General features: G+C 38.7%; 1 protein-coding gene and 1 long non-coding RNA gene across 8 annotated transcripts; one reads left to right on the top strand and one right to left on the bottom strand.

Annotated features, from left to right (window-relative positions):
• Window positions 1-1,457: 1,457 nt before the first annotated feature.
• On the bottom strand, window positions 1,458-3,883 carry LOC132847355 (uncharacterized). Its single transcript, XR_009648631.1, has 2 exons — window positions 3,785-3,883; window positions 1,458-1,734 (listed from the first exon to the last, which is right to left on the bottom strand). It is a non-coding gene; the product is annotated as an uncharacterized LOC132847355 (long non-coding RNA).
• ldb1a (LIM domain binding 1a) lies at window positions 2,319-21,961 on the top strand. Of its 7 annotated transcripts, none has more exons than XM_060872564.1 (11): window positions 2,319-2,522; window positions 14,132-14,234; window positions 14,394-14,438; window positions 15,339-15,414; window positions 15,537-15,639; window positions 15,786-15,958; window positions 17,501-17,623; window positions 18,015-18,098; window positions 18,530-18,653; window positions 18,753-18,895; window positions 19,545-20,264. In XM_060872564.1, the coding sequence occupies exons 1-11, from the start codon at window positions 2,495-2,497 to the stop codon at window positions 19,773-19,775; spliced, it is 1,233 nt and encodes a 410-aa protein (XP_060728547.1). In that variant the 5' UTR covers window positions 2,319-2,494; the 3' UTR covers window positions 19,776-20,264. The 7 variants fall into 7 exon arrangements, with proteins under 7 accessions (XP_060728547.1, XP_060728545.1, XP_060728546.1 ...); XM_060872562.1 differs by having other exon boundaries at window positions 18,753-18,901; XM_060872563.1 differs by having other exon boundaries at window positions 2,320-2,522; window positions 15,534-15,639.
• The last annotated feature ends 373 nt before the right edge of the window (window positions 21,962-22,334 follow it).

Genomic DNA, 22,334 nt, shown 5'->3' with positions numbered 1-22,334 from the left:
CACTGCTCTGCCGTTGCCATGGCGACAGTGCCCTCTCTGGGTACGACGGGCTGGAGAAGTTGCTCTGGATCTGCGTCATATTTTTTTTTCCAGTGGATCTGTGAGCACTCTCCCGCCTCCTCTTCTCGCTCTCCACCACATCACCTCTCTCTCTCTCTCTCTCTCTCCCTCTCTCTCTCTCTGTCAGTCCTTTCTTTGTTTAAAAGCTAATTGACCCAGCTTCAGATCCTAGGCACTCAGTGTTTGGTCTGCCTCAAACATTGCAGCTCTTGAAGAGAGAGAGAACGTGGTAAGGAACCCTAGGCTGTTAAATTATGTAAATTGATTAATGAAAACAATGTCATTGTCATTATCTGTGAGCTTGGTGGCAGTGATGACTGTATGCTGTGTTTACTTTGTCAGTTAGGGTTCATTCTAAGTCATGTATTCCTGTTTGATTCTCAGGTGGTCACTGTGGGATCGTCGGTGTGTGTGTAAGGTGAGTTTGTGCTCCTTCATGCAGGTAAATGTCTTCTCTTTCATCATGAACTCACTGCTATGCAACACCATAATACAGAGTGAGGTAAAGACAGTAGGGGTACCATCTTTGTTTTCAATGGAGCAGTGGTGTGTGTGTGTGTGTGTGTGTGTGTGTGTGTGTGTGTGTGTGTGTGTGTGTGTGTGTGTGTGTGCATGAGTGTGTGTGTGTGTGAAGGAGGAGGAAGGGATTGCAAGAGGACCTGATTGTGCAGTCATGAGACCTGATTGTGGTGAGTGCATTTCCTAAGGCTTAGTGCTTCAAAGCTTTGGCTTGGAAAACAAAATGCCATTTCCCACAAAATCGCTGCAGCAGCACAGAGAACCTTTTAGTGTAAAATTACTTCATAATACAGCATGCCTCTTTGTATGTGGTTCACCATTTGGGGAAATCATTCGCTCTTGGTCTTGATATTAATTGATTACATAGTGACACTAGATGTTCTTGAGGTGAGTTAATGAAAAACTCTTCTGGGCTTTAGAGTTCTCCACAAAGCTGTGTTTAATCATTTGTACAAAAATTCACCTTTAGTTGCCTTTTCATTTATGTAAATGCAACAACTAGACAGGAATGCCATCTCTCTGACAGTGTATTGATTTTAAATGACAGGCAAAAAAAGACCAACATGATGCTCTTTTAAACAGATCTCTATTCCCTGGGATTGAGGTTTCTGAGATCAAGAGGCTATAACTCAGCCTTTCATGCCTTCTCTTCCTCACTCCTGAGGTTTCTAAAGCTCAAGAGGCAAAGCAGTCACTGAGCTTGACAGACTGTGTGAAAGACTCGGCGGTATATGTATGTGATAGTTTGCTGTGGCATAGCCAGTAGGGGAGTTTAAGATGACATGTAGGGTGAAGTCAAGGAATATAGAAAAAATTTTCAGAAGGCTGACATTGCATGAAGCCTGTTTGACCTCAACAATAAAGTAAGACAGTAAAGCTGAAGTAAGAAAGAGGCAATATTTAAAGGTGGAGGAAATAGCAACAACAAATGAAACCCTGTGAAATGTTTTGTTTGCTTTATGGATTTGTGAATTGGACTTTCCCCCCCATTAGAATGGAAACAGTCTTGCCCTGCTCATTAGCTTGTTCTTCCTAGGCTCCTTGGACTCTTGTGTGTCCCTGCACTCCAGGTGGGCTTTGCATTTTTAATCGATGCTGTCTGTAGCCATTAACACTCCCGTTCTCCTGTCAGCAGAAATAAATGAGTGCTTGGAGCTGAAACAGAGGGAGAGAAATGGAAAATAAATAAAAGGGGAAAATGCTAAATAATATGACAAATAAAAAGGATGAAGAGGTGAATGTAATTTAGAATTAAGAAGACATATTTGGATGGAAGGCTGTGTGAAGATGACAGGAGAGATCTGTAAAGCAGGGGATGGAGTGTGTCTCAATGTCTGGGTGAGTTGTTCAGCAAACCCTAGGGAGTCACAAAAAAGTAGGCTGTGTGTGTGCGTGTGTGTATACAGGCACACGCATGCACACACACACCACAGCTCCACTAGGCGATAATGACTCTGTGCCTCTGGGCTCTGCCTGACTCTGTTTATCTGTCACACATAGCGCAAGGTAAAAGCTGCCAATACATCCACAGGAAAAGCTGCATTTCATGGCTAATGTACAATGAAACCTGTCTTACATGCTACTTTTGCACTGCTCATTCACCATGCTCATTCACCATCACTGTATATCTATCTTCTCACTGTCTCACACACTTCCTTTTTGTCATATTTTTCTCCCCACCCACAAGTATTTTAATTTGCATGTTAATATGCAACCATGAGTCTACCAGGAACACCATTTCTGCTTCCTGCTTCTAGCTGAGCTCCTGTTTCTACATTTTTATTCCCTTATGCACTCCTCCTCCTCACTGCCCTCCCCTCGGCATCTGTTTCTGCTCCTCAGAGGAAGCCCATGCTAGCAGCGTGTGGACTCAACAGCAGCTTTCTGTTCCAAGCAGCACCAAACATGTGAGAAGATGTCTGTTGGAGGTTGCGCTTGCCCAGGTAAGCACTTCTACACCACTTACTGAGCCTTAAGTGAACTTAAGTGTTGCATGGGGGCCGCATTCCTTTCTTGCGTCTTTTCTTCAAGTTGTTATTCTTCAGTGCAGTAGCTTTACGGATCCTATGGCTTGTACCATGGTCTGTTTGGTACTTTATGTCAGTGCTCCAGCAGTTACACACTGTACTTAATATGCATTCTTAAAGTACTAAAATCCTGTGTAGAGAAAGAATGTTGCTATAACCTGAATAGCCTCTCTGACTGGTTTATATCTGTGTGCTGAGTACACACTTTTTCATGTGACGTCAACCTGTTCTCACAGATCTTGAGGTTGTTTGTAACAAGCAGTGAGAAATGGGCCATGGTTTCTCGGGCTGTCTGTGAACTCCAGTAAACTGCATTAACTTACTTACACAGGTTGAAAATCATCCCTTTAGTTACTAACGGGATCCTGTTAAAATGTAATGCTTAGTCACCAACAGATATTAAGCTGTTATTGTTCTTTTCTCTTGTATGGTGAGTGAATGCTCAGGCTTCTTAAGGAAACATGCTTCAGTATTATATGTTCCATTGAGTATATTGGTCTTTGATTTTTTCTTAGGCTTTATTATCTGATGTATAGAGAACAGAAAAGTTTTAGACACTGAGTGTACATAGAATCGTCTTTCGAGTGTGAATTAAACTGAAAGATACCTTGACATGTCAAAAATTATACCTGGTCAAAGATCTGAAGGCTTTCAAGATTTAATAGCCAGAATCCATGTGGGGAATCTACAGGCCAGCAGATTTGATATAGAACATCCTAACAGATTAATGGGAATAATAAAATTTCATATGGCTATAGTTTATCTGTGCAGTGAGGGGAGACATTAAGAGGATATGAGTTAAAGCCAGGATCTTGTTTTTGTTAGGCTTTTAAGAGTTATGGTACACAGCCTAGAAGAAGTAGCCTTTCCCAAGTGCTATTTGTAATCCACATGTGACAGCCAGGACAGTGGATCGACTGAAAATGTAGGGAAACTAAATTGTAAACTAAACTAAACTTAATCACTGCATGGATGCCGATAGGATGCAGGAGAGGTTCTGGAGACACTGATATAAAAAAATTACCTGATGTCTGATTAATATTTTGTCTGATATTAATGAACTAACCTCACAATCCTATGAAATGTATTAGTCAGATGACAGTTCTAGTTATAACTGCTCTAATATAGTTGCAGTATCAACCAGCTCACATCTTTGAACTATAGAAGTCACAACGTACCTCAGTTCAGTGATGAGCTGAAAGCAAGCGGCTCTGTTGGAACCACAGACACAAGGCACATGAGGTTTCTCCCCTGCTGTTTTAAATGGGATAATGATCAGTAATGTGTTCATAACGTGTGGCATCGAGGCAAGTTTAGACGGATGCAGTGACATCAGCACAATGCAAACAGTGTCTTTGCTTGCTCCCTGCTGAGATCCTTATCTTCATACAAGACCCAGGCATGAACGCCTTACTGGCAGCCCAACCTGATTAAGCAAGCCAACATTTCACACATAACATTTGTTTAAAATCAAGTAGATTTGGTTCACAAGGGTGCATTTTTTATGAGTGTGGTCATGGAAATTTCCACAGCTGTGTGTCCTTTCTGATTGTTCTCTTTTTTTAGCAACGGGAGGAGGCAGAGGGGGTAGAAAGAGGGGGTGAGACAGAGTGAAGCAAGGGAGGAAAGTGTAGAAGAGCTGAAATTGGTTGCTTTTGTGTGGGCTTTCCGTGTATTGCTCCATAAAAGCTAGCGGCACTCCATAAAACCTGATTGTGATATTCACCTTGGCTACAAAGACAATGCCGTCTCCTTTTCTCAGTCACAGAAGAAGACCCTCCTCCTAAAACATGGTTCTGTTTGAAGTTGAGTTTGTTTACATTCCTGTGCTTATGTGGGCTCAGTGGGAGTGCACGTACCCTGGACCTCAGAGGTCCTCCATCCTCCTTCATACCTGTAGATACTGTGACTTGCGTGCCCTGCCTTTTATGATGCACTTTTATTTATGTTTATTTGGACAGCATTAGTCATATGATGGAATCCCAATTGCTTCCAGAAACTCATCCATTTTCAGTTTGCAATTCAGTTTGAATTCTTGAACCTAGTCTTCCATGTTGAAGTGATAATAAGCTTTATACCAGCAACATAGCAAAAATAGGGGGCTATTAATGATGCTGTTCAGGCTCTGCTCTGTCACACACACATGCAAAGAGTAAGCTGCTGCTCCATTCTGCTTCTCATATACAAGCACTCCAAATCAGCAGGAGCTCTGCTACTTCATGCAGAAAGTCACATGGGCTGCTTGATTAGAGGAAAATCAGCGCTAAAATGGCAAGCTCACAAAGCCAGTGCTGTTTCAGATTTCACAATGGCTGCAGCTAGGAACCAACAGTTAGGGTAGGGTGTGCTGCCTGTCAAGCTGAACACCGCTGTCCCGATACAGTTTCCCCATTTATCTGCTGTGTGTGCAAACAACACCTCATCCCTACCCATCCCAAACCTCACAGATCTGTCTCATTAGGTTGAGCTCAAACAAAATGGCTTCCTGGCGTGAAAAGCAGCATCCGTTTTGTTTCTGAGCTTTTTGCGGTATGTAACTCATAATAAACTTGAATGTCAGCAAATGCCAGAATGTGCCAGATGCACATTCTCTGAGTGTGTGGATTAGAGCTGTAATAGAACAAAAGAGGGAAACTGTTCAATGTAATTACTTTGCTGGCAACCTTTAAATCCTTGAGATCAAATGAATGGCAAAATAAGACAAATAGATACATGGGGTAGTATTGCCACCTCACAGCTCCAGGATTCCTTGTTGACCCTGAGCTCAGATTTTGGCTGTGTGGACTCGCCATGCATATTCTGCATGTGGAGATTCTTCTGGTTTCCACCCACCGCCCCTAAATATGGCTGTAGGAGGATTTCCTAAACTGAATTACCCTGGGTATGAATGACTGTGTGCATGGTGCACTGTGATGGCATCCCATTCATGTGTGCCCACACCTCTTACCCAGGCTCCAGATCCAACTTTACCAGGATAAAGATAAAATAAGATAAGATAAGATATACCTTTATTCATCCCACAATTGGGAAGTTTATCTGTTACAGCAGCAAAGGAAAAGAAATGCAAATATATAAAAAAATAAACACATAAATGCTTCCTGAAGATGAATGTATAAATGAAAATATGATAATAAGGAATGTAAATTTGTGAAAGAACTGCAAGTGGTGGGTGTTTTAAAGACATGCAAGAATGAAGGAAGCAAGAAACAAGCAGCTGCTTGCTAATTATTATTTCCATGCCAGTAGATCTTGCACTGTGAACATTTTATATTGATGGGCTTCAATGGCTCAGTGCTGTACTGCCACAGAAGACACAGAGAGAGACTTGTCACAAAAGTGCCCTCCATTTAAACTTACCTGACCCGCTGCAACTTCTCAGATGCATCTATTATCTACATGCTCTCTCTCTCTCTTTCTTTCTCTCTCTCTCTCTCTCTCTCTCTCTCTCTCTCTCTCTCTCTCTCTCTCTCTCTGTCCACACACTATTGTCAGGCTTCAACTTTGACAAATACCACATAATGGTTTGAATCTAAACAATGATTAGACAGAATTATTACCACTAACAATCCTTCAATTGTGCATAATATATCAGTAGTATATATAACACCACATTGATTTTTGTCTGTCAGCTATTACAGTATTTCTCTTCCTTGTGCCTACTGTTTGGCACTTTTATAAACAATACATTAGTGAACCTTACCACATCGAACACAATGTGAACAAACCATATATAGTTAATTATATATTAAATATAGCTAGGAGGATTGTCTTGTGATTGAGATCCTCGCTACAAGAATGTTATATGAGCCTGGATTTGTATAAGGGGCCAAAACTGAGACAAACTGGCTAGAACCAGATTTGGTCATTTACAGCAGTAAGGTATGATGTCTTCATTTTATACCGCAGCTTAATTTTATAAGCAGTGGCATGAATACAATAATACTTTAAAAATGATGAAGTAATATTTGAGCACTTACTAAGAAACATGAATGTATGTCAGAAGAGGAGTGCATATGATGTAAAGGTCGGTAGAGAATAGTTTGAACCAGCAGTGAACCACAGCAGATCTCATCTTCTGCACTGAATTATGGTTTAATGTAATAGAGAGAGATGTTTTTGAAGCTAGGTCAGTCTGGGGCGGAACGTCTGCTCATCTAAATGAGATGAGAGCCTGCCTCAGCAGTTTTGTAAAGTAGTTTTTCAGCTTACTCCAGTGCTCTATAGCCACTTCAAAAAAACAGTAAAAGGCACATTGGATAGGTTAAGAAAATACCCACTTGGGTATTAATATTAGTCACAATATTATGCAAATTATAATTTGTAAAATATATAAATGGTTTTACTGCATGCTTATAAGGTGTGGCTCTAATGATTTATAGAGTATATACAGTTCAGTGTTCATATGGAAGAGAAATGAGCTAAATATTACTGTTAACCTATTTTCAATGTTACATAAACTTTTGTTTGACTTTTCTCTCAATCACTAGGCTTGTTTGTTTTTGTTTTTTTTTGTGTGTTTTTTTTCTCATTAATGCTGTACATAGCAAATTAGGGAATTTAGTCTTGTTTCTTGTCCACACGGGGCACTGTGTAAATTTACAGATCAGAACATTGTGGCACAGTTATTTCAGAACTTTTTGATGCCTCTATATGAGTAACTATGTTGTAAATCATCATTTCTATCTTTTTGGCATTTTGAGTGAAATAGTGGAATAGTGGAAATAATCCACCTCATTTGTACGACTATATTACATATATCTCCTCAATTACTGCTGATGATGTGTTGTGTGTGTGTGTCTGTAACACGTCAACTCAAATGGACAAACCTTGGGTTGTAAAAATGCCTCCGTGATAGACTGCATGACTCACTAATAGGCTGCATGAATCAAGTGTCCAGTCTACAAAGAAATCAGCTCCAGCATTGTCTGAATACCTGTGTATTCTGCTTCAGATGCTGCTTTTCATAGTATTATTATAATTTTAAGACTTTGGTTAACAGGAACTAATGTGATCTGAAAATCATATATTGTCTTTTTGTCTTTGAAAGAAAGGGTAGCTTAGCACTGCTATCATATTTGTAGCAGCCACCACGAATACTGTTAAAATGTAGTTAATGATGAGAACTCCTGTGCATTTTTCCTGTGCTTTTATACAATAAAGTGCAGTTCGACCACAAACTAATTCCCAATTTAACCCATTAGTATAATTTAGATCTTGAATATAAGCACAATATTCTCATCATCTACAAACCAAAACATGTAGCATCTCTGTTCACGTTAGTGCCTTTATTTCACAGTGTTTAATGTTTACTTTTTTTGTAGTGTTGTTGTACTGACTGTACTGTAGCATGTTGGGCCTTTGAGCATTGATTTGTACTGAGACCACTTATTAGGTAATATGGCTGTCACATCCTGTGTCTGTCTCCAGAGTATTATCACACTCTGCCAGGTATGAAGCTATAAGCATTCAGGGAGAATGTGCAGTGCAAAGCTACTTCTGTGTATGGGTTTTGAGAGACATGCCATATTATAGAGCCCCTGAAATAGATTTTGTCAGCAATGACTTAGCTAAGACTTGTCACTCACTATTGTTAAAAAAAAGTTACTTAAGCTTAATAGCTCTTTTTGTGCCACTACAATGTTTGACCTTGAATAGGGATAACAATTTTATTTAAATGATGCAAAAATCTAAGACCTTGGGATTTGTTGACACTTGATATGCTGTATTTTCCAGTGTTCATAAAAAACATAAGATTTTAGTCTTTAAGTGGTGCCAAAAGATGGCGCTGCTGTAATATTGTCCCATGTCTTAAGTTGAGTGTTTAGACTGTAGGCATGCCTAGTAGTACATTATCTATCATGCAAACCCACTAGTGAGCTTCAGTCTGCATTTACACAATTACTCTATTTGCTACAAGTACATTATTAGAGGCAAAGTAGGTATACAAAGCACCACTGCTCATGGATGCCGTTCTGCTCACATGGTAGCTCATACTAACAGTGTGAATTACCTTTTTACATAGTTTTGTGTAGTCAATTTAGAAAGAAATTCTTACTTGCATGTGGTTCCTTGTGACTCCATACAGCAATACAGACAAGTTCTGACCAATTTATTGGTCAGATATACGTTACAGCATAGTGAAATACTGTTATTTGCATGTCCCAGCTTCTTAAAAAGTTGGGGTCAGAGCACATGGTCAGCCATGATATGGTACCCCAGGAACAAAGAGGGTTAAGGGCCTTCCTCATGAGTTAAACTTTGGAAGCTTGGTGGTTCTGCAGCTTGATCCCCTGACCTTTTGATCAGTAACCCAACTTGTTTAATCTCTGAGCCAAACAGCTCAAAGACAATATGAAACGTATACAACAATCAACTAGACGAGACATTGGTACATTTTCTATACAGCAAGAAAACGTGTGGGTGGTATGATGACTCAGTGGATAGCAGTCCCATCCCATAGCTTCTAAGTTCTGGGTATGAGCTTGACCTCAGGTTACTTCAGAATGATTGTGAGGGTTTTCTCTGGGTTCTTCATTTTCGTTTCACTGTCCAAAAATAGGGGGGCACGGTGGCTTAGTGGTTAGCACGTTCGCCTCACACCTCCAGGGTCGGGGTTCGATTCCCACCTCCACCTTGTGTGTGTGGAGTTTGCATGTTCTCCCCGTGCCTCGGGGGTTTCCTCCGGGTACTCCGGTTTCCTCCCCCGGTCCAAAGACATGCATGGTAGGTTGATTGGCATCTCTGGAAAATTGTCCCTAGTGTGTGATTGCGTGAGTGAATGAGTGTGTGTGTGTGCCCTGCGATGGGTTGGCACTCCGTCCAGGGTGTATCCTGCCTTGATGCCCGATGACGCCTGAGATAGGCACAGGCTCCCCGTGACCCGAGGTAGTTCGGATAAGCGGTAGAAGATGAATGAATGAATGTCCAAAAATAATCAGACAGATAGCCCATACTAAATCGTTGTGAATGAGTGTGTGAATATTGTCCATACAGTGGACTAGTATCCCATCCAGGGTAAATTCTCTCCTTGTGTCTGGATTGCCCTGTATTCCAGTGAACAGGATGACAGTTACTGAATTCATATTTAATACTCATACTGTCTATTGTATCACATCTGCATTGTCTTGTATAGTCTGTATTATCTTGTCTCATATAGTATAGTGTTATTTATGTCTGTAATTTTGAGAGTCACAAACAGCTGGAATTCTTGGAATTCCTTGTGTGTGTCAATACACTTGGCCAATAAACCTGATTCTAATTCTGATTCTGAAGATGAATGAATGAATGAATTGTGAAATGTAAGGCACAGTGTAGAAAGAGGCATGTGCAATTATATGTTTAGTAAGTGCAAGTTATGAAAATGGCACATACAATGTTAAAGTGTCTACAATAGCACATTTGTTTTACATTTTTAGATATTGCATTTTCAATAGAATTTTATTTGACAATCTGGACATGAACACCATGCATCATCATCCCAGAAAACCCCTTTATTGTGTTCAAATATATAAATGATTTAATAATTATATTAATAATAGACTGAGCAGATCTTGGCTGCGCATTAAACAGATCACAGTATTATTTAGTCTTTTTTTTTTTTACTTGTATGCACTCATATCCATGCTTCAGCAGAATACCCAATCCATAGATTGATGTGTTAGAAACTATTTGGCAAACAAAAATCACACAACATTTAAAACCTTACTTGCATTTAGCTCCATAAGGCTACACATAATGCAGGCGTATAGTATTCAGTCTGAAGACAATTTGACTTCTATTCAACAGGCATCTAAACCTAAAGGTGCAAAGCAGAATAACATGCAACGTGCCTTGCGTTAAGTTAGTCAAGTCAACTCAAGTCAACTCAAGTCAAGAAGTTTTTATTGTCATTTCAACCACATATAGCTGTTGCAGTACACAGTGAAATGAGACGTTTCTCCAGGATCATGGTGCTACATAGAACAAAGACAGAGCTACAGTATAAGGACTTAAGTAAGTTAGTCCTAGCCACATAAAGTGCATCTGTGCAACCTGGTGAAGTGCAGGACAAGACAGAAAGACAGTGCAAACAAAAAAATACAAGACATCACACAAAAGACAATACACAAAACCAGCAAAGACCAGTGTAAATACTGTATGTTTAATCAGTATTACGTGTACAGAAATACTGGAATGAACACAGTATTATGGCAGCATTTACATGAGATTACAAGTATTGCGCAAAACAGCAATCAACTGAAATGTAAGACAGCATGTGCAAAGAGCAAAAACAGGTGCAAAAACAGCATGTAAACAGTTTTATGGATATATAATGGAAGTGTAGGAATCTGGCATTGTTTTTAATGTTAGTGTCCACTACAACATTGCTAGATATTATGGACACTGACTTTCTGCAGAAGCTTCAAGGCTCCAAAAAGAACCTCGTTTGTTTCAGTAAAAGTTTATTATAATAATATTCCAGTCATAACTGGGCTGCTTATTAAATAATAGCTCGCAGTTATATTTCACCCGTCGTTGTTTCTTGTATGAGATCGAGGCAAATAGGACAGGATTTAAAAGTCAAAGATTTTTAGATTTCAACCCATTTGGCAAATGAAAATGAAGTTCATGCATGCAGACTACAGAGTAGAAAACGTGCTGCAGATGTAGCAGAACTGTTGCAGAGGGAGGGCTGTGTGCGGTCCGGCTACTGGGGGGAAGGGTGGATTTAGGCTTGCAGGGAATGCAAAGGGGGTGATGATGCACAGAGGAGTAGGAGGCGGTGTGGTGGGGTGAAGGAGGAAGAGAGAGTGAGAGAGAGAGAGAGGTAGGGAAGGAGTAGGAGAGAGACAGAGAGAGCTAGCGCGAGCGCTGTTTGCTATTGTTCATGCCCTGTGCAGGGAACAAAGGGCCAGGCGGGTTGACTGTCTTGGGCTTTGATTCCTACTTGTATTGGTTTGTAAAGAAGACCACAAATTCAGTCTCTAAAATCGGACATAATATTGCACGCCACTATGGGCTTTTAGAAGGGTAAACCTGCGCCCCAGGAGCTGAGATCTGAGCGGGAGACGTACAGGAGTGCATTCTTCTCTCTGCACAGGTAAGCACGGCCCAGCTAGGCTAACTGGGCTAACCGGCTAGAGCACTTACACCCAGCGGGTGACAAAATATCTGTATTTTGTCAAGCACTGTTTAGAAACTAATCTAAACACATTGGCAGAATTGGCTGTTATTTGTTTGTTTCCTGAATACGAGCTAAGTTTGAGCTCTAAAAGGCCGCATGAAGTGAAGGGTTGCTAAGCTAGCCATTAGACTTGACCTAGCCAGGCCTGTTTTCAGTGTTTCAGACATATCTGTCCAGATCCGATTACTTTGTTGATCATTTACAAGAATTTCGTTGACGCTTGATGGACACAGAGAGATGCTTTACGTTCAGGCTGAGATAAGTTATTGTTTTTTAGTCCACGAGTTGCTAATACTGGTGCTGGGGCAGCACTGGGTCCTGCACACTGCTGCGTGATCACACAACTGATCAGATGATGGTGTGTAAGAGCAGGGAAACTCAATCTTAATGACCATGCATTAAAAATCCTACATTGACAGCCTGGTCCAGTCTTGTGCGGTGTGAATGATCCAGAGCAATGTGATTGTAATTTGGGCTTGTGTTAGGACTGGTGTTTATGTAGGTGATTATGTTCAGGGATGCTTTATCTTAGATTAGTACTTTGCTCCAGCAGTTCACAGCTGTTCTAAGTGAACATGTGTTGGTCTGTTTTTAAACCAACAGTTGGTCTGTTTTTAAACATTTTTTTTAAATCTAATTTATTTGCAGCCAGGGGACAGCTATTGTAAAGACCCCCTTTATTTCCAGCACAAATTTAATTTCTGAACATAATCCAACTTTTAAAATATCAGATATTTCGAATAAACATGTATCAGTAAGGTGTTATTTCAAAATCTTTAATCATTTGGTAATGTTTCACACAACATAGCAAGAGTCTTGCTCTGTTTTGTTTGCCAGCTTATTAATCAAAAGTTTATATTCAACACAGCAATCTATCTGCCTCTATAAAATGTATGACTGTTATCTGACATTGCCAAAGTCAAGCTTTGGGAAGATACGGCATATCCCGGTGCCCTCTGTTGCTCATAAGTTAACAATAACATTTGTCCTGAAAACATTTTGAAATTTAACATTGTATAACTTCTGATAAATAGGCAAAGACTAACTATTTTCTGTCCTTTTGAGGGCTAGGATCTGGCTTTTTGATTGTTACATTTCTGTAAACATCTGGATGATGCACAGTCACTATCCCTGGACAAGGTACATTTATTTTGCCATTGAAGTTAGTCTGGGAAGCAGTTTGACGTCATCGTAATTTGGTAGGGAAAAATAAATATGTATTTGAATGGCATACCTTTGCTTCTGCTGTGTGCAGGATATCACATAAGATGCACAAGAGAAGTGTATGATTTGAAGATAACCAGGCCTTTTATGCAATGGATATTAATTACATATCGAAAAAGATTTATTTAATTATTTCCTATATTTTTCTTCGTTATCCCATATCTGAAGTCTGCTGTGTTTTGCTCTATCTTATGCGGTTAGTGAGTCAAAAGGGTCAGCAACTGGAGTCCAGTGGATATATTTCCCTAAAGCCCACAAGCCTTTTTAAGATCCAATAGGTGGTGTAGCATAGAATAGCCGAGAGCTTGTGGGTGTAGTTAAAATGAGAGAGAGGGATTATGTGGTTGATGTTTGCATGTATTTAGCAAGGGCTGTGGGGGATGGGGAAAGCATGGCTCCGCTTCCTTACGTCACCCACTCACGTTTTAACTCGAAGAAGGTGCAAAACAACATTTAACAGATTCCTCAGTACCCACACAAGAACGATGTTACTGAGAGATCATCTCACAATAGTACAAAGTTTATTTGTGCATGACAATGAATGATTTTGGGAATCTGATTGTAGTAATGCAGGAATGAGTCAGTGATGTGGTCAGGTTTCGTGCTTTCTGTCTGTTTGTTCATTAAGAGGTTCTATATATGACTATCTGCTTCACCACAAGAGCAGGAACTTAGATTCTCTAGCTTGTTTTTTTAAACCTACATGCCTGTCAATCTATATCTCTATGCTTTTTTATGTGTGTGTAAAGTGTTTGTGCATGTGGTTTGTGGTAAAATGGCAGTGCTAGACATGCTGGAGTTAACAGTAACAAAATAAGTGGGGGATGGGACGTGTAGAGTAAGCAGCAGAAATAACCCAATGTCATATGGTCACATGGTGTTTATGAATGCATGAAAAGGGTGATTGTAAGTTTCAGCTGGATTCATGTTTTTCACCCTCACCGATAACCTATTCTGAAACTATAATCGCCAGAATTCTAATGGCATCTTTGATATTGTTTCAAGTTACCATTTTAATGCAAGTCATAAACACAATTGTTTTTGTCTATAAGAAAAAAAAGATTTACTGCACATTTAGTTTCACCTCACTACAGATGCACATTATGCATTCAAGATGGATTTTCTCTTTCTCTTCTAGGCTGTTCGTCCAAGTCGTTCAAGCTGTACTCCCCAAAGGAGCCTCCCAACGGTAGTGCCTTCCCCCCATTTCACCCAGGCACTATGCTGGACAGAGATGTGGGGTAAGACATTTAGCCAATATATTTCCACAAAGAAACCATAATGTTATTTGAATTTTTAATTCTATCATTTTTTTAAAGCATATAATAGTCATACAAATTTAAACGACTGATGCAGACTCTTGTCTAATTATCATTTTTATGATGTGTCTTAATTTGAAGCCCGACGCCAATGTACACCCCTTCGTACATGGAACCTGGAATAGGGTAAGTGTGTGATATTCACTCACTATTGAATTCTTTTGATTATTAATTTGACCTGATTGATTAAAGTTCCCTTTCATAAAAGTTCTTATTTAACAATTGGATCTATTTAGAACAGCTAGACAGTTTAATGTGCATAAAACAAACCCAAGCATCTTCTATAGATCTGAAAATAATAGTGTATTATTACTATAGCTATGTTTACGTTAATAAGTTGGCGCTTCAACAAGAAAAGTAATGTTTATTCCGAATTATATGCTGTTTTTAGGATTAAAAATGGGAAAAGTAAGGTACTGTGTCAAATTATTCATAATATATTCAGGGTCATTTTCATTTGCATAGATAGTTTAGTGGAGGACAAAAATTAATTAGCTGGTACTCTGGGCAAATGTGCAGTCCGAATCCCATGTTTTGATTCTCCAGAAATCACATTAATTAGGCTCCCTAATATAGTATTTGATTACCCAGGGAGAAGATATCTATGTAGGCATGATCCAAATCCTTATTATCTCTGATGTCGCAAGTTTATGGCCGGAGAGCCTTGTTTTTTTACATCACAATTTTGTCGGCATGTTGTATGCAGATACAAGATTTGGAGATTTTTTTTAAATGATACTTTTGCATTGAAAGTTCTATATTCATTTCATCTTTATTAAAGTTTCCACATTGTTGCACATTGTGGATTCCTCCTACAAAAAATGGTCATTTGTACAAGCAAATTTATTAACATAAAGGTTCTTAGTGATGTTCAAAATGTCCAAATAAAAAAGTGAATAAATACATATACCATGCTGTCTCATGCAACCATACATCTCCTGTAGCTATACATGTACAGAGAAATATCTGTAAGATTTATCTCAATCATATTAATGCCGTTCCACTTATTTCCTCGTCTTGTGACAGGAGGCATACACCATATGGAAACCAAACAGACTACAGGATATTTGAACTGAATAAACGGCTGCAGAACTGGACAGAGGTAAGAAAAATCTGCTTTCTCGATCATATACAGACTACAGTAGTGTCTGGTGTGAATAAAAGATTTGCGTTTAAACAGAGTGAGTGTGAGCTGTTTCTTTTTTCTTTTTTTAACCCTAGCAGGATTGTGACAATCTATGGTGGGATGCCTTCACTACAGAATTCTTTGAAGATGATGCCATGTTAACAGTCACATTCTGTTTAGAAGATGGTCCTAAACGATACAGTAAGATGCCTTCAGTTTTTAATCCTGTACAATATATGAACATTTAGACCTCTGGTAAATATTCTGCATAGTTTAAAAGTGTATAAAAGTCTCACAGGTGAGTCATTTCATGTCTGTTTTAAACCAAAACATTTTTGTGTCCAAAGCCATCGGCCGAACGTTGATTCCTCGCTACTTTAGAAGTATCTTTGAGGGGGGAGCGACTGAACTCTTCTATGTTCTAAAGCATCCCAAGGAGTCTTTCCACAGCAACTTTGTGTCCCTTGACTGTGATCAGTGCACTATGGTCACGCAAAATGGCAAGCCCATGTTTACACAGGTAAAACATTCTTTAAAGCTTTGTTGTGTTTGTCTTTTTAGGCTTTAGGTAAAATCCTGTAATGATGGTAGCTCAAATTTGACTCCGCAGGAACAGGACAATTTACCTGCAACCGTGCTTTAAGCGTCTATATACAATGAAATTTGTGTGTTACAGTTGTACACTTTTACCACACAGTGCAAAAGTGATTAGTAGCTCTTGCGTAAAAATGAGCGAAGGTAAGCAAGTGAAATGTTAGTAAACTGTATACAATGTATGAGGTCATAGTGACTGTCACTTTTATGGAGCTGCAGTTAAAAGGCTAAAGCATTTGATTGTTTTAACTAACTTTGCATGCTTGAATCACATTGACGTATTCATCCACTGTCTTGGACACTTCTCATACATGTGTTCCTGCATGTAATGCTACATGCTATGTTACCTAGTTCCCAATATTCACACACAATCTGCACCATTACATCTAACCATTATTTGTGCAAGGCTCATTCTGTCGATGGAAACGAGTGGAAATGAACACTGATTGATGCTCTCGATAGAGCATTTTCACAGCCTGCAGCAATGCATATGTTGCTGTTACACAAGCTGTTTGTTCAACCTCCAACAAGCCAAAATTACAAACCACAAAGAAGGGTACAAATAACTGGAAAGGCAGGTTTTTTTTTTCCTGGATCATTTCTTTTTAAGGATTATATTTTGATTAAATTAAAATAATATAGTATTAGTTAGACATGGAAATTCATCTGATTATAATTTATTTTGTAAAGCAGCAATCTTAAAAATGTTATTTGAAATGTACTGTCATCAAAACTCACTAAAATGTAGAAAATCTGCTCAAAATAATATAATAATGTTCATTTCCCATTTAATGTGGATTTTTAAAATATTAGCTCAATTCATTCTTTACAAAGTAAACATAATTCCAAGAGTTTTAATTAAGGAATTGAACATAGTGGGACAAACATAATATAAGACAGCTATAAACAGTCATTCACTCACCCGCCTAGTTTGTTTTCAATATCTTGAAGTTAATGAGACAAAAATACACAGACTGTCATGTTGCAGAGAAACCACACTCCCGTGGCAGAAAACCTACTGCTACAAAGCAGACATTGGAGACTCCTTACATAAATATTTAACAAATGTCTCCTTACAAGAAGTACTGTTCTCTTTTCTCTGTATAATAATTCTTTTTTTTTTTTTTTTTTTTTTTTTTTTTTTTGGAAGTAATTTATTATGCTTAGTTTACATGGAGAGCCACTTTATTTGTAGCATGCACTAAAATCTGTAATTGAAAATTCATCAACATCTTCAGATCAATCAGATTTGAGAACACAATATACAAAGAATACGTCTGTGTACTTTACACTACACTGAAACTACACTTTGTCAACATAATGCTAAAGCAGTAACAAATCTATAAGATCAGTTTGCTGCATGTTCTTTCTGTAAATAGTCTTGCATGTTCCTCTCTGTCACGTATGTATTTCTGAGTTTTAACTTGCCTTAGTTCACCATTTATTGAATTGCTTTCATGTCACACAGGTTTGTGTAGAAGGCAGGTTATATCTGGAATTCATGTTTGACGATATGATGCGCATAAAGACGTGGCACTTCAGCATCAGACAGCACCGTGAAGTCGTTCCACGCAGCATATTGGCCATGCATGTGAGTGTCTAATGTTCATATTAATAAATCATTACAAAATTCTACAAAATTCTGTTTTGTATCTGATATTTTTCTATTCTTTTGATACCCAACACAAGGCAAACATCATTATTTGTCATTGTTCCTGTTTGAAATTCCTGAGGTTGTCCAGCTGATGGTGCTATATGAATGAATATCAGTTTGAAATTTTGTATTTTTATTTCTTGTTGTTATTTTTTTAGCACCTTACCATGTTTCATTTTGCGGAATTATTTTGCATTTTACATTTGATGTTATACTTTCCATCGTTTTGGCTATTCGATGTGATTTGATTGATGTGATTATTTATGACTTCTACCAATATTAATATATACTCTTTAAAATAAACCTAAATCAAAAACACTCTTTACAGGCACAAGACCCACAGATGCTTGACCAGCTCTCAAAAAACATCACAAGATGTGGGTTGTCCAATTCAACATTAAACTACCTCAGAGTAAGTATATAGACCCTTATAGAGCTGTTCATTATAACGTCCTGATACACTTAGTTATTATCATATTGTATTATCAGAAACTTTTTCATACCAATTGTTACATTTTCCCTCCCTTTTCGTAGTTCTATTTTTCTAGTTAACAATGTTTACTGCACTGTGAAGTGGTAGCTTAGTGGTTAAGGTGTTGGACCACCGTTTAAAAGGTTGCTAGTTTGAACCTCAGGTCCACCAAACCGAGAACGGCTCTTAACCTTAAATTGCTCACTTGTATAAAATGAGATAAAAAAAAAGTAAGTCGCTGTGCATTAGGGCGTTTTATATATATTTATTTAGATATATGTACTATGTTTACTGTGTAGATTTAAAGCTGTGATAAAGATGCCTTGTATGTAATTGGATGCTGATTACTGTGACTTTTCTGTCTTCTTCAGCTTTGTGTAATCCTGGAACCCATGCAGGAGTTAATGTCCAGACACAAGACGTACAGCCTCAGTCCTCGAGATTGTTTGAAGACATGCTTATTTCAGAAATGGCAAAGGATGGTTGCCCCACCAGGTAAAGGAACTGAGGAAAGTTGTGCCTTCTGTGTTATTTGAGTATTTTTATCTTGCTCTTTGCCTTATGTCTGTAACACGAATCTTGTTATCTGTACAGCTGAGCCAGCAAGACAAGCGCCAAATAAGCGACGGAAACGGAAAATGTCTGGTGGCAGCACCGTGAGCACTGGTGGAGGCAACAACAGCAACAGCAACAGTAAGAAGAAAAGTCCAGCCAGCAGCTTTGCGCTCTCCAGCCAGGTACCTGTAAGCATCTCATTTTGATTCTCCTTATACAAATATTTGGGTGATTAGACAATGAGTGCATGGGTGGTGGGACTGAACTTTGCATGACAATAAAACAAAGAGTTCAAAGAAAAGACAGACCCAATATAGAGACAAGTGGACATGATCCAATGCTGGGCAGTCCCTGGTCCTTCAGGGCGTCAGGTTTGTGGGTTTTCTTTATTTTCTCAGTTATTTGGTCCAAGCCTGTTTTGTGATTTGAGCTCCTGAAACAACCAGTAATGGAGACCCGAGGTGGAATGAACCCATGCAGCACTAAAGGATCAGGGATGCCCACCGCTGATCTTTTCTCTCAAAGACAGGGCTACACAGGGCTACATATTAAGGCCACAGTAGAATATGGTTCGAAATCAGTAAACTTCGTGTTGGATTCCAAGTTCTTTTTAGCAGCAGCCATTGGTGCTTAGCGTTTCTGTGGCTGCCGAACTGTGCTGCCTTTCTTGATTACAGTGGGCGCACATGGCTTGAGCTTTGAGGTCTTAATGATCTCTGAAGTTGGAGTGGGGATCGGACGGTGCCAGAAGCTACCGAGTCTCCTCCACCCCAGAAACACCCTCCCCCGTGTTATGGGGATAATGTTTGCACCCCTTGCTGTCCCCTGCAGGACGTGATGGTGGTGGGTGAGCCCACTCTGATGGGAGGGGAGTTCGGGGACGAGGATGAGCGACTGATCACACGACTGGAGAATACGCAGTTTGATGCAGCCAATGGCATCGATGATGAGGACAGTTTCAGCAACTCCCCAGCTTTGGGCAACAACAGCCCGTGGAACAACAAAGCTCCCTCGAGCCAGGAGAGCAAGAGCGACAACCCCAGCTCCCAGTCGGCCCCGTAGACTACAATACTCACTGTGCATAGATAGGGAAAGGGCAATACCAAATGCCTGCTTTTGTTCCAAATGGCACTCGCGTTATAGTAAAGCCAGCCTTCCTGTCACAGTGTTCTGCTCCGAGGAGTCCTCACTGGCCAGACTATGTTTTACAACTTGTGAAATTGTGATTTGCCGCATACTGTTGGATTTAAATTTTAATACAGTTAAATTTCATTATTAAATTATTTCTTTTGAAGGAGCTCACTGTGCATTTGTGCCTGAGAGAAATTCAGTGTTTGGTCTGTTTGAGTTCTCCGAGCCTCAGCAGAGTTAGCGAAGGCAGTCATGTCTATGGGTTCTTGTTCCAACCTCGGGTCTCAGTGGGTGCTGTGCTTAACTATGCATGGCGGTTTCTGTTGCGCTCACTTCACATGGAAGGGTTCTTTTATTGAATCATCTAATGATAACTATTCTGTGCACCTCAGACTCAAAACCAACGCTAAATTATTTGTTTTGTAGGACCTGGTTGGAACAAAAACCTGTACAGTTCCGGAGCTTGAGGACCGGAGTTGAGAACCACTACGTAAAATCTCTTATTAAAGAAATAAATTAATGAAATAAGCAAATAAGTGAAAGCCTCAATGGTACTGGAGTTATGGTCATGCTGAGTATGGTCATAAGCAGAAGTGGATCATGAAGCCAGACTCCTAAGAGGTGTTTGTTTTATCTTATTTGTTTTTGATTTGTTGATGATTTTTTTTTCTGTCATTTTTATTTTTCTAGCAATTTGTAAAGGAAAAATTATGAGCAAGTAAAAAATATCCTGAATATCCTTTGCACTGTTGCCACTCTATTTTTGATCTTTTTTTTTTTAATGAAAATTTATAGTAATTTTTTTTTTGTTTTTTAATCATTCTTTATTATTAATAAGTGGAATTTGATTAAATACGTATGTGGAGTATGGTAGATTTATATAATAATAATTTGTATTATTAAAATTATGACTTTGTGGTACAAAGCTACGGCCCTGTAAAATGTGTGCTAAAGGTTTTATGGCATGTATGTCTGAAATCTGCCTGTTTTCAGACATAAGGCTTACAGCGAGAGAAGCTAATTATTGGCAGGATCTCCCCTTTTTATGTAATCTTATTTGGAGGCTTTACCTCCATGTGTATGGTACACACAGTCTTACTGGATAATTTGAGTTGATGTTCTCATTGAAAGAGATTTTTAGTCTGTACAGGAAAGTAGTCAACTCGATACCTATTATGAAGTCTTCATGGTACACTAACCATGTGGTTTCAAATGCATAAGCAAAGCACCTCTTTTCCTCAACAATAGATTATGTAATTATTTTAGTCTCCGAAGAATGTTTTGTTCTTTTTCTTTTTTTTTTATATGCTACAGACCAAGGATCTAAGAGCAAGATAATTCAACTCAACAATTGTGTATTTGATTCTATGAAGAATACTTTTCATAATTTTGTTTGTGTATTTGTGCTTGTATATTTAAGACTGTAGCTAAGGTCTGTATAAGTGTAATTGTATTTACTCGTCTTAAGAACATCTCTGAGGACTTGCATTTTAATGTAAAAAAAAAAAAACAACAAAAAAAAAACCCATGCATTGTAGTCAGTGTTTTTAGAAATATTAGCCATAGGTATCATTTTATTTCTGGGATTAGCTTTTTCAGTGTACAATGTATTTATTTTTTTCCCTTGTTGCATCTTGTGTGTATATACATTACATGTCAGTTTTCTGCCATTTTCAGTAGAGCAACATGGCGCTGCCTTTCTACTTCTCATTGCTTCATTATTTCATTTTGTCTAAGCAAAGAATTAAAAGTTATCTAAAAAAAATCAACCCTTTAGCTATTAAACCCCTTAGACATACTAGATTAAAACACCAGAGGGCATTCTGAATTTTGATTGTGTGTACTATATGGGGAAAGAGTTATACTAAGTATTCTGCCTGAGGCTCTGGATGTTTTATATATAAACAAAAAAAAAAACCTTCAAGTAAAATCTTTGTTCACATTTCTTCCAAATGTTCTTTGTTTGGGGGTTTTCACCAAAATATCCGTAAAGGGTCAAACCCTTTTCGTTGTTCCTGTCGAGCCTCTTTGATAGTGGCTGTTTGATAAATCTATTTTTTTCTATTGTCTGCTATTGATGATCCATGTATGGTATAATAAAACCAATTTTCATGTAACTCTTTGCTTCGTCTTTGTCCAAGTACATTATACCTTAATTATGATGTGCTTTATGTATACTCTTTCAGCTTCACTTCTATTTGATGTGCACTGACGCCGAAGTGCTTACAGGTACAAAGGTTGAACTTTCATGATGAGGAAGTATTGCTTTTCAGCTTAGCGTGCCACAACAAATGGGTTTGTACAGTAAAGTACACTGTGGTTCAGGTTAAGGTTCTCACTATTCTAAATGAATTTAATACCTTCCATGTGTTACCAAGAAATGCAAATCAGTTTTTGTATGTCAGGAAGTGTGAAGGTTATTTAATGTGGCACGTTATTCAAATACACTGGTGTCGGGTGTTGTAAACAAATATGTTCACATTATTTATT

The sequence above is a fragment of the Tachysurus vachellii genome, chromosome 6 (genome assembly GCF_030014155.1).
Source record: "Tachysurus vachellii isolate PV-2020 chromosome 6, HZAU_Pvac_v1, whole genome shotgun sequence".
NCBI classification, from domain to species: domain Eukaryota; kingdom Metazoa; phylum Chordata; class Actinopteri; order Siluriformes; family Bagridae; genus Tachysurus; species Tachysurus vachellii.
Note: the sequence above shows the minus strand (reverse complement) of the source record. Positions and strands in the feature narration are given on the sequence as shown.

What these genes read in the sequence shown, in the direction of transcription:
- ldb1a (XM_060872561.1), top strand. Translation starts at nt 2,495, where the DNA reads ATGTCTGTTGGAGGTTGCGCTTGCCCAG. An exon ending in TACATGGAACCTGGAATAGG is followed by an intron (nt 14,439 to 15,338) that starts GTAAGTGTGTGA and finishes GTCTTGTGACAG; the next exon opens with GAGGCATACACCATATGGAA. An exon ending in CGCTCTCCAGCCAGGTACCT is followed by an intron (nt 18,902 to 19,544) that starts GTAAGCATCTCA and finishes TGTCCCCTGCAG; the next exon opens with GACGTGATGGTGGTGGGTGA.